The 13,016-nt window shown below is 36.9% G+C and overlaps 1 protein-coding gene across 8 annotated transcripts in view; it reads right to left on the bottom strand.

The window, feature by feature from the left end:
* CACNA2D1 (calcium voltage-gated channel auxiliary subunit alpha2delta 1) overlaps positions 1–13,016 on the bottom strand; it is a 475,096-nt gene that overhangs the window by 106,423 nt on the left and 355,657 nt on the right. For all 8 annotated transcript variants that reach the window (XM_077863845.1, XM_077863847.1, XM_077863846.1 and 5 more), the window contains exons 9-10: positions 11,080–11,130; positions 8,750–8,849 (exon numbers count right to left, since the gene is read on the bottom strand). In XM_077863845.1, the coding sequence (XP_077719971.1) occupies positions 8,750–8,849; positions 11,080–11,130 (151 nt within the window). The remainder of the gene's footprint in view (positions 1–8,749; positions 8,850–11,079; positions 11,131–13,016) is intronic.

The raw sequence follows: 13,016 nt of genomic DNA, 5'->3' as shown, positions 1-13,016 counted from the left end.
AGAATTAATAAGATAGATAACCCCCTAGCCAGCCTTATTAGAAAGAAAGAAAAGACTCAAATAAATAAAATCATCAATGAAAGAAGAGAGATCACAACCAATACCAAGGAAATACAAACAATTTTAAAAATGTATTATGAGCAGCTATACGCCAATAAATTAGGCAATCTAGGAGAAATGGATGCATTTCTGGAAAACCACACGTTACCACAACTAGAACAGGAAGAAATAGAAAACATGAACAGGCCAATAATCAGGGAGGAAATTGAAGCAGTGATCAAAAACCTCCCAAGACACAAAAGTCCAGGGTCAGATGGCTTCCCAGGGGAATTCTATCAAATGTTTAAAGAACCAACAATACCTATTCTAATAAGCTATTCTGCAGGATAGAAAGGGACAGAATACTTTCAAATTCATTTTATGAGGCGAGCATCACCTTGAATCCAAAACCAGACAAAGACCCCACCAAAAAGGAGAATTATGGACCAATATCCCTGATGAACTCAGATGCAAAAATTCTCACCAAGATACCAGCCAATAGGATCTAACAATACTTTAAGTGGATTATCCACCATGACCATGTGGGATTTATCCTCAGGATTCAAGGTTGGTTCAACATTCATAAAGCAATCAATGTGATAGATCATATCAACAAGAAAAAAAACAAGAATCATATGACCCTTTCATTAGATGAAGAGAAAGCATTTGACAAAATACAGCATCCATTCCTGATCAAAACTCTTCAGAGTGTAGGGATAGAGGGAACATTCCTCAACATCTGAAAAGCCATCTACAAAAAGCCCACAGCAAATATCATTCTTAATGGGGAAACACTGGGAGCCTTTCCCCTAAGATCAGGAACATGACATGGATGTCCACTCTGACCACTGCTATTCAACATAGTACTAGAAGTCCTAGCCTCAACTGTGAGACCACAAAAAGAAATAAAAGGCATTCAAATTGGCAAAGAAGAAGTCAAACTTTCCCTCTTTGCAGATGACATGATACTGTACATAGAAAACTCAAAAGACTCCACCCCAAGATTGCTAGAACTCATACAGCAATTGGGCAGTGTGGGAAGATACAAAATCAATGCCCAGAAATCAATGGCATTTCTATATGCTAACAATGAGACTGAAGAAAGAGAAATTAAGGAGTCAATCCCATTTACAATTGCACTCAAAAGCATAAGATACCTAGGAAAAACCTAACCAAAGAGGTAAAGGATCTATACCCTAAAAACTACAGAACACTTTCTCAAAAAAACTGAGAAAGACACAAGGGATGGAAAAACATTCTGTGCTCACGGATTGGAAGAATTAATATTGTGAAAATGTCTATGATACCCAGGGTAATTTACACACTCAATGCAATTCCTATCAAAATGCCGTGGACTTTCTTCAGAATTGGAACAAATGATCTTAAAATTTGTGTGGAATCAGAAACAACCCTGAATAGCCAGGAGAATACTGAAAAATAAAACCAGAGCCAGGGGCATCACAATGCTGGATTTCAAGCTGTACTAAAAGCTGTGATCATCAAGACAGTGTGGTACTGGCACAAACACAGACACAGAGATCAATGGAACAGAATAGAGGAGCCAGAAATGGGCCCTCATCCCTATGGTCAACTAATATTCGACAGAGCAGGAAAGACTATCCACTGGAAAAAGGACAGTCTCTTCAATAAATGGTGCTGGGAAAATTTCACAGCCACATGCAGAAGAATGAAACTATATCATTCTCTTACACCAGACATAAAGATAAATTCAAAATGGATGAAAGATCTAAATGTGAGACAAGAATCAATCAAAATCCTAGAGGAGAACACAGGCAACATCCTTTTTGAACTTGGCCACAGCAACTTCTTGCAAGATACATCTATGAAGGCAAGGGAAACAAGCAAAAATGAACTACTGTGACATAATCAGGATTAAAAGCTTCTGCACAGTGAAGGAAACAAGTCAACAAAACTAAAAAACCTACAGAATGGGAGAAGATATTTGTAAATGACATATAAGATAAAGGACTAAGATCCAAGATCTAGAAAGAACTTATTAAACTCAAGAAACAAGCAATCCAATCATGAAATGAGCAAAAGACATGAACATAAATTTCACCAAAGAAGACCTACACGTGGCAAACAAGCACATGAGAAAATGCTCCGCATCACTGGCCATCAGGAAAATACAAATCAAAACCACAGTGAGATCCCACCTCACACAGTGAGAATGGTGAAAATTAACAAGACAGGAAACAACAAATGTTGGGGAGGATGTAGAGAGAGGGGAACCCTCTTGCACTGTTGGTGGGAATGTGAACTGGTGCAGCCACCCTGGAAGACTGTGTGGAGGTTCCTCAAATAGTTAAAGATAGAGCTAACCTACAACCCAGCAATTGCACTGCTCGGATTGACCCCAAAGAGAGATATGGAGTGAAACGCCAGGACACCTGCACCCAATATTCATAGCAGCAATGTCCAGAATAGCCAAACTGTGGAAGGAGCCTTGGTGTCCTTCGACACATGAGCAGATAGAGAAGCTGTGGTCTATGTACACAATGGAATATTCCTCAGCCATTAGAAAGGACGAATCCCCACCATATGCTTCGATGTGGATGGAACTGGAGGGTATGATGCTCAGTGAAGTAAGTCAATCAGAGAAGGACAATCATCATATGGTTTCACTCATTCGGGGAATATAAGAAATAGTGAAAGGGATTATAGGGGAAAGGAGGGGAACTGAGTGGGAAATATCAGAGAGGAAGACAAACCATAAGAGACTCCTAACTCTGGGAAACGAATAAGGGGTGGTGGAGAGGAGGTGGGTGGGGAGGGTTGGGGTGACTGGGTGACGGGCACTAGATGGGATGAGCACTAGGTGTTATATTATATATTGGCAAATCGAACTTCAATAAAAATTAAAAAAAATAAATAAAAATAAAAATGAATAAGAAATGTAGATTTAAAAACAATTTCTTTGCTTTCATAACCTAATCATATTCTTAGAATTTCTAACAATTCTAGTATTTTGGAGTTTGATTTAAATATTCAGATTTCACACCGAAATTAGTAAATATATGTTATTTTTCCCTAGCATTCATTCAGCCACACAACTTTGTGGTTACACATAGACTCACAAAGATGCCCGAGCTCGCATCCTGTGTTTCCCTTAGAAAAGATACTAGAACTCTGTTTCTTTATCTGTAAAATTAAGAATGGTAGTAGTGTCAACCAAACAATGTAGTTGTAAAGACTAAATGAGTCATCACAGAAAACACAGAGAATAGTTTCTGTCACAAAAGCAGCATTTAGAAAAATAATACTAAAAATTCCCCACGACTTGTGATTCATTGAAAGTCAATACATAAATACGGTAAACAATGAACACACAGCTACCTTAGCTCTTGGTAGATCTACTGATTTCTGAAGGGTAAATCTCTGGCTGGAATAATAAGATCACTTAAAATCATTCAGTGACTTTTCAAACATGAAAATGTACTCATGATTTTTCTGAAATAATTGAACAACAGTATATAGTTAATAAAAAATTCAGGGTATAGTTGACAAAAATATCTTTATGGTAAATAAGAACCATAAATGATGTAAGGAAATTAACTAATATAAAGAAGCTAATATACAGGAGCTGAGACCAGTAATAAATTTTTCTGGGCGTAGAGTGGGAAATCAAGATGGCTTCACGTTTCAAATTTGGGCATAGTATGTGCTTTTCAGAGTCGCATAATTAAAAAGGAGGCTGCATTTATTGCCTTTTCTGGTTTCTCTGTAAAAGTCAGGGCAATGACAGGCAAATATGGGACTGAACCTAAGTACAGAACATCTGGGTAGATGCAACTGTGAACAGTGAACTTCCACATTCCCCTATACCTTCTGAATAGGCTTGGCTCAACACAAATGTCCTACGTGCCATGTAGGGTGTAAAGGTCAGGTGGCGCTCCTACCTGGGTCACAGTAAGAATTTCACTAAACCTAAATCTATAGCTACTCTCTGGATACTTTGGATTTCTCAAGCCAGTAAAACCAACATGCAAGAAAAAAATACATCTCCTGGCAGAGTTCCAGCTGACAAGGAGATGGCCTTGAAGGCCGTTGCTACGTAATGTGGGAAAGGAGAACCAAGCATAAAACTCAGCGGACTCATCCAAGCACTTCCAAGCTGGGTGAAGACTGTGGACAATTGCGGGAGCCACCGTGCAACAGACATACAGGGATCATGGATTCACAGGCGTCTGGGTTTAAAGGTCGGGCCATTCCACTAGACAAGCCACTGGCACTGGAGTTGGGCAAGGGTGCAGGGAAATTAGAAAGGGTATTAGAGGAGAAAACAGATAAATATAAATTATGAACTTGGTCTAACATTAGCAGCCCACCTTCTTGATATATTCTTGTCTGTTTTGTTTTGTTTCAAATTGTAACCAGTCACCATATTTAAGGATCAGTTCTGGATATAGTGGACACTGGTCAGTTTTCTATCTATCATTACTGACAACTTTTGGTCTCAGTTTCCCTTCTTGTGGCCAGAATCTATTCTGCCCTCCAATGGGAAAGGCTGGTGCTTAAAAGCCTGGCTCCTTGGTCTTTAGGCAGAAGAACTTTCAAATTCATATTCTAAAAAGCTTCTAGGATTCTTTAGGATGATAAAGTTCCTTTAAATGAAGTTGAGATCCTTTAACTGGTTCCACCTTCCTTCTCTTGACACAATTCCACAGTCCTTCGCTGATAGTGTTTCCTGGGATCCTGTCCCAAATAAATTATCACCTTGGAATCCATGAGAGAAGAAGCCAGTTTAAGATACTGACTATATTTAATATCTGCTGGCTTTATAAACATTTCATTAGATAGATCAAATCCATACCAAATTTAATGTTTTTGACATCTTTATCTTTTGTTATGCTTTTGTAATGAATGATAATTTTATGTACAAATCAAACCAAATAACTACTTTTCTGATCATTTGAGACACCAAGCATTACATGTGACCTGTTCACATTTTGTTGAGTACATGGTGAGTTCACACACTGAGCAGAGTGTTAACTGAGACTGGCATGAATCAGATCTTATGCAGTATCAAGTTTTACTAAATAATACCACAGATACAGACAAGGTAAAGGATTGCTAAAGGTTAAGGGAAAGCAGAGAAAGATCTAGACCTGGAGAGTGTTTCCCCAGGAATTATGGGCTGAATTGTATCCCCTCAAATTCATATGTTAAAGTCCAAACTCCTTGTAGCTCAGAATGTAACAGTATTCAAAGATAAGGTCTTCAAAACAAAACAAAACAAAACAAAACAAAAAGATAAGGTCTTCAAAGAGATTGTTAAGTCATAATTAGGCTACTAGGATAAGGATATAATTTCATAGAACCGGTGTCTATATAAGTAGAAGAGACACCAGGAATGGGCATGTACAGACAGATGACCACCTAAGGCAGCAATAGGGCTGCCATCTGCCAGCCAAGGAAGGAGGCAGCAGGAGAAACTGACCCAGCCTACAGAACAGTGAGAAAATCAACTTCTGTAGTTTCCACTATGCAATCCATGGTATTTTGTTGTGGTAGCCTTAGAAACTAAAAGACTCAGTCATACCTTACCATGCTGGAGACACACATGTGGCCCACATGAAAAGAAGTCTCAAAAAGAGATTTGAAGACTTTCTTGCATATATTACCCATGGGACATATCTAGGAAGTCTTGTCACCTCGATCCTGGGTTCTTTCGCTATCTTCAACCAGTGACATCCAGCTAAAAGCATTTTGGTTATAAGTCTTTTTCCTCTTATAAACATCATACATTTAGTTACATGGAGCCCTGGTTAACATAGAGATTGTATGTGCTTCCCCTGACAACTCTGTTCCTAGAGGTGCCCTTCCAGGGAAGGGAAGTTGTTTTAATTTCTCCCCCTCCCATGTGATTTCAGGGACAGAGCTGTTCTTTTATATTCAATACAAAATGACTTCACCGCAAATTGTTCACATTCATCTCTGTGAATATAACCACTTGAAATGTGAAATTATATCCACCAGTAAATGGTTATGAAATTTAGTTATCTATTTGAGACAGAGTGGGGTGGGAAGAGGGAAAGGGGCAGAGGGAGAGTGAGAAAGAGTCCTAAACAGACTCTGCACAGAGCCCATTCCAGGGCTTAATCTCACAACCCTGAGATCATGACCTGAGCTGAAACCAAAAGTCAGTCATATGACCAACTGCGCCACTCAGGTGCCCCTGGTCATGAGATTTCTTGCCTACATTCTATGAATTGAAGTGAGGAATGGTAAAATTCATTTTGTCCTGTTTTATTTGCCTCAGAGTTCACACTCTTTAGCTATGCATAGAAGGTCTAATACGGTTCTTGGGAAATGTGACATTTAAAATAGCACACTGACATATGTACTAGTTCTTGCATTAATAAATAACACTTTGAATACATAATACAGTATTATAATTACAAAGATTAGTAGGATACATATTATCCATGGAATTTTCTACATACCTGGAACAAATAACACTAAAATTTATATGGAATCACAAAAGACCCTGGAGAGCCAAAGCAATCTTGAGGAAGAACAAAAATCTGGGGATACCACAATCCCAGATTTCAGGATATACTACAAAGTAATCAGAACAGTATGGCACTGTCACAAAAACAGACACATAGATCAACGGAACAAAACAGACAGTCCAGAAATCTTTGCTTATAGGGGCAATTGATCAATGACAAAAGAGGCAAGAATATACAATGAATAAAAGAATGATACTGGACCATTTTCTTTTTTTTTTAATTTTTATTTATTTATGATAGTCACAGAGAGAGAGAGAGGCACAGAGACACAGGCAGAGGGAGAAGCAGGCTCCATGCACCGGGAGCCCGATGTGGGATTCGATCCCGGGTCTCCAGGATCACGCCCTGGGCCAAAGGCAGGCGCCAAACCGCTGCGCCACCCGGGGATCCCTGGACCATTTTCTTGTGCCATACACAAAAATAAGCTCAAAATGGATTTAAGACCTAAATGTGAGACCTGAAACCATAAAACTCCTAAAAGAAAATATAGGTATAATCACTTTGATATTGGCTTTAGCAATATTTTTCTAGATATGCCTCTTCAGGTAAGGGAAAGCAAAATTAAACTGCTGATACTAAACTAAAATACAAAATTTCTGCACACCAAAGGAAACCAACAACAAAACAAAAAAGCCACCTATTGAATGGGAGAAGATATTGAAAATGATATATCCAATTAAGAGATTAACACCAAAACATATAGCTTCTACAATCCAAAACCCTTCCCTCAAAAAAAAAAAAAAAATCACACATAAAAAACAAACAATTCTATTTAAAAATGAGCAGAAGCCCTGAATACATTTTTCAAGAAAGGCATAGAGATGACCAACAAACACATGGAAGGATGCTCAATATCACTCATCATCAGGGAATGTATATCCAAACTGCAATTTTTTATCACCTTAGACCTGTGAGAATGGCTAACATGAAAAAGACAAAAAAAGTATCAAGAAGTTGGTAAGGACATGGAGAAAAAGAAGCCTTCATGCACTATCGGTGGGGATGTAAATTGGTGTGGCCACTGCAGAAAACAACATGGAAGTTCCTCAAATAATTAAGAGCAGAAAACTATAGGATCCAGTAATTCCACTACTAGGTATTTACTCAAAGAATATAAAAACACTAATTCAAAAAGATATATGCACGCCTATGCTCGTTGCAGCATTATCTTCAATAGCCTACATATGGAATTAACCCAAGTATCAACCAAAGGAGGAATGAATAAGGACAATGCAAGATACACACACACATAACACACACAATGGCATATGACTCGGCCATCAAACAGTGTGACATTTTGCTATTCGGGACAACATGAATATACCTAAAAGGTATTATGCTAAGTGAAATGCCAGGTGGAGAGAAACAAATACCATATAATTTCACATATATGTAGAATCTAAAAAACAAAAAAAAATGAACAAACAAAAGACAGACTCTTAAATACAAAGAAGAAACTGGTGGTTGCCAGAAGAGAGTGGGTAGGGGGGGAATGGGTAAAATAGATAAAGGGGATTAAGAGGTACACACTTTCAATTATAAAAAAAAAATAGGTCACAGAGATGAAAAGTACAGCACAGGGAACATAGTCAACAATATTATCATAACATTGTATGGCGACAGATGGTGACTGTACTTATCACTGTGAGCACTGAGTAATGGAGAGAATCGCTGAATCAGTATGTTGTATGCCCAAAACTAATATAACATTGTTTCTTAATTATACTTCAATTTAAAAACCATAATGCATCATGGGTATGTGTCCAGTGTAAAAAACAATGAGTATTAAACAGAAAATTTCCATATCATTATCCTTCCAAGTTGTTACTTATTAGGGGTTACAATAATGTCAGTGAGTAGAGGGGTTCACGTCACCTGTTCAAGCTCCTTTGAGTAAAGGGAGACTATCGGCAGTGTTTTTGTCTTCATTATTACTTTAATTGCTTCTCTCCTAGGTAAAGCCTTAGACATTCAAAAAGGATCTCAGCATGGAAGTTTTTGGAGAATAGGGCAGCTCAGTAACATAGTGAGAATAGGGCAGCTCAGTAACATAGTCTTATAATAGATCGACATATCTCAGCCTATCAATGATAAAACACTATGAAGTATTTAAAATCTGGGGGGGGGGGATATAAATTACAGAATTAATTCAGCAAAAATGCAGTCATACTTACTGAAGCAACATTGACAAAATCGTCATCTGAGAGGGTTTCCAACATTTCGGAGACAGATGTTCGGATCAGTTTAAGTGTCAGTCCACTAACACTTCCACTCCTATATATATAAATAAAAAAACAGATCCATAAGTACATATTTAAGGAACTCCAGACAGCCTAAGGAGACTTTTGCACTAACCCTAGGTCATTTAGATAATATTTATATAATTTTGACTTTAAAAATTAGTAGAGAAAAATCACATTTTAGACACAGTAGAAGTAAATTAAAAAGATTCTTCTCTTTCCTATTAGCATCAGAATGTGTATGTTTCTAACTACAATGATGAAAACTGCATGTCCAGGGCTGATTTTAAGAAACTGTGGATACTCGTGGCATATTTGCTTATTCAGAAAATACTGAATACCAGTTGTTAGCCATGTCAGAAGGAGTTTTCCTATTACTGGTCTTGGTACCAACCAGGCTGGATATTTCAGTCATCCAACTTCCTCCTCCATCTCAACTTTCCTACCCACTCAGACAACTTCCTTCCCTTTTCTACTCCATTTCACAGTTCCCATGGAGGAGGCCTCCTCTCCATCTTCTCTCCACTCTGCATCAGGTGCATCTTACCTCAAGACCCCGAGCTTGGGTAACAGCCCCTCTATCCAGCTCTTAGTCTCTACTCCTCCCCATGCAAACAGGTGAAAATTCTGGAAACACACCTTCTCCTAATACCGTTAATAGCTTACAGTGACCTACTAACTAGCCAGTGACCACAGGAGCCCTGCATTCAGAAACTTTCATTCTCTCTCTTTTCTTCCATCTTCTCAACACAGTTGCCCCAGATGTTCTCACCTAAGCCACTTCATTCCTGTCATTTCTTCCAGTGGAAATTCCCTTCTTTCTCCTCTCCTCTCCCACACCCACCTTGGGAAATCTTAGCTTGAAGGAATCAATTCTAATTTTATCTCCTTAATGAAGTCTTCCCTGACACTTTAAATCAAAGTGCCCTTTCCTGTAGACTCTTAGTGCTACGTCATACTTCACATCTATCACCTTCTACAATTATTTTAGTTACTTGGGAATACGGTTTAGCCTCACTAATACTTGAATTTCTTTTGAGAGACAACTTACTCATCTTTCTCTCTAGATTATCCCAATGTATATAGGAGACCCTCCAGACATGTCTGTCAAAATAATCTTTTAAAATGGTATTTCAACTTCATATGCATTTTTGATCCTGGGATATGCATATGGGTTCTGATGATGAAAAATTATTTCTGGAAATTACCATACATTCAATGAGATTCTAACATATTGAATCATCCTTTAGATTTATACCTAAGAAGAATATCAAGGATTCTTCTAACATATGATAGAAATGCCACAATACTTTAACTAAAATATGTTCTGATTTAAATACATCTTAAGAAATGAAATGGGAATCAACATGTTAAGTTATAGGTGCTGAATTCATTTATCTTCTCTTTCTCAGGCTAGGTGATAGGTTTATCATTTTTTTCCTTCAGATAATTTTTTAAATGTTTTCAAATGTTGATACTAGCTTGTGGTATGGATTCAGCTGCCTACAAAACATTGGATTTTCTTCCAATGTGGCAAAGAATATAAGAAGATAAAGCTTTTCTTCTCAGGGAAAATAAGCATTTTATACCTCATGTTTTGAACTCCTTGGTATTGCTCTTAAAAACTAATTTTTTTTCTAGGTTCTACAATTTCATTTTAAATCTTAATACAAGATTACACACAAATACCCCTTAACCTGTAGCAATGTAAAAAATAAACAAAATAACCAATTGAAAAACCCATGGAATTCCTTCCTATATATCAGCATTTTCCTTAAATTGGCCTTTAATGTATTTGATATTTATCTTTTTGTGACCAATCCCTACAAGTTATTTGAATCGTTAATGACTAAGTGCCAAAGTCTTTTTCTTTTTCTTCTTTTTCTTTCTTTCTTTCTTTCTTTCTTTCTTTCTTTCTTTCTTTTCTTTTCTTTTCTTTTCTTTTTTTTTTTTTTTGGGTAGTAGGAACTGCTAAATTTTAGTAACCATATACTTTAATCCTGTTTAAAATATAAAGCAAAAAAATTAGAAACAAATGAGTAATTTTTCAAAAAAAGTTCAAAAAATTACTTTAGAACTATGCCATAATTTTCAATTCCAACATATATTCTTCATATTTTCATAATTGCCTGGATATAAAAATCATCTTAATTGTTCTTTGACCTTTTTTTTCTCAACCTATTTCTTAGTACCAACACATTACTGTTCTCTTCAAATCCTCCCTATATTTTCAGTATATAAACATAGAATATTGAACTACTCACACATCAACCAGGATAAGCATATCTTTAGGTGATGCAGCTCCTTGGATATACCTGAAACAAATACCATATGAATATTTTTTTCTCTTGAAAAATATTAAACACTGGTATGTTTTGAATTGTTATTTATTGATTTCTTAGATATTTTCCAACCAAGACCCTACTTCCATTCTATCTCAGTAGACAATGTGCTTTCATTCACAATTCTACAACGCCGATTTTCAAAAAGCTATATTTAACATAATAGAGATGTCAGAGGCAGAATATTTAAAATATGTTTCACAGATATAACAAAAGATCAAGAAATGTGTTCTAATATTAGAAGCAAAAGAAATTAACCCTTGGATGTAAAAGGTATATATATATATATATATATATATACCTTTTACATTTGAAATTCCCATTAGGGAATTATAAGATTTTGTCCTATTTTTCAATGCAAAAAAATAAATAAATAAACACAGAAATAGCCAGGTGGTCTAGGAATGTGAAAAAGCAAATACCAACAGACAAGAGATACTAAGGGATAATACAAAGGGATAATGAAGTAACTTAAAACAGACTAACATATAATAACATTACCATGAGTTTCAAGTTGTGCCTCTCAGAACTTTAGAGTGTCCAAGAATCACCTGGAGAACCAGTCCAAAATGCTGATTCTCACACGGAACCCCAGCCCTACAGATTCAGAAGCCCTGCCTAGTAAAGCAAATCTAGGAGAGTTGTGTTCAGACAGTTTAGTGACTGTAGAAGACAGAAACAATTGCAGGCGAATGATTCCCAAAGTTTATGCTGCCTGGACACCGTCTGATGGAGTGTGGGGGGAGGGAGGGTTGACTTACCTACCAGGAAGAGCTGAACCTGAACTGGACTTTTTAGTTATTTCTGAGGCCTCTTTGCCCTCGACTAAATCTACCTTTTCAAAAGCCTGCTGGAAAACCTGCCAATTCGTTTTCAGACATCCAACACAGTGAGTATCTACTCAGGACTATGTGTTCATGAGACAGTTTATAATGTGCACCAAGTCCCTCTCTCTGCCAGAAGGTGAAAGGGGCAGGTCCGCCAGGATATTCCAATGGAAGGCAAATGTAGTTTATGTCCAGCATCTTAAGTATTCCTGGCATGCTTCTCTATGGGAGATGAGAGGACAGGATAACAGGTTGGCACCTTGGTTCTAAGGTTTCCCCCAAAACAAGTTCCTAAACCCAATCTATGTGATATCATAGTCTCAGTCTTCATTCAGCAACTCAAAGCTTGAGGGCCACCAAACCTAGAGAAATATTTTTTAGAATATTATGTGGATTAATAATATCTAGTACTATTATATGTGGCTAGTGTTCAGTAAATTGCTACTGGAATGCTTAACAGGACATTATAAAAGTCTTAAGTATATTTCTTTGAACCAATCATCATGAATCTTGGAATTTGTTTAAACTCCTAGCAAAAAGTTAGAAATAATGAAAATGTCCAATAATAAGGGATTTTCAAAATAAGCTACCATATAATCATGCCTCTAAAATGACGCTAGTGATCTCTCTTAGGCATAAGCATTCAAAGGTGTTGATATGAAAGAATTGGTTACAAAGCAGTAAATTATATAAAATGTGAATTCATAAAAAAAAGACACAGCCACAGACTCAATACATTTTTTAAAAATGGAAATAAAATGAACAAGTTTAATAGTTGTTTCCTAGTGAGTGCAATCATGAGCTATCTGGTATTTTTTTGAGTTATATGTTAGGAGAATGAGTTGCTTTAGTAGTAAGGAATAAAAAAGGCTTCCTATTGGGAAAATGAAACCTAAGCTATGTGACCATAACTAGGGGCAGCTTTTACCTTGGGGCCAGTTCTCATTAGTTCACTGCCAGAGGCAAACTGTCTTCTACTATATCTAGACACTTCATTAGAGCTCTACACCAAGCAAACTGGGAGCTTTTCAA

This window comes from Canis aureus, chromosome 21, assembly GCF_053574225.1.
Source record: "Canis aureus isolate CA01 chromosome 21, VMU_Caureus_v.1.0, whole genome shotgun sequence".
NCBI lineage: Eukaryota > Metazoa > Chordata > Mammalia > Carnivora > Canidae > Canis > Canis aureus.
This window is presented reverse-complemented; position numbering and strand designations above follow the sequence as displayed.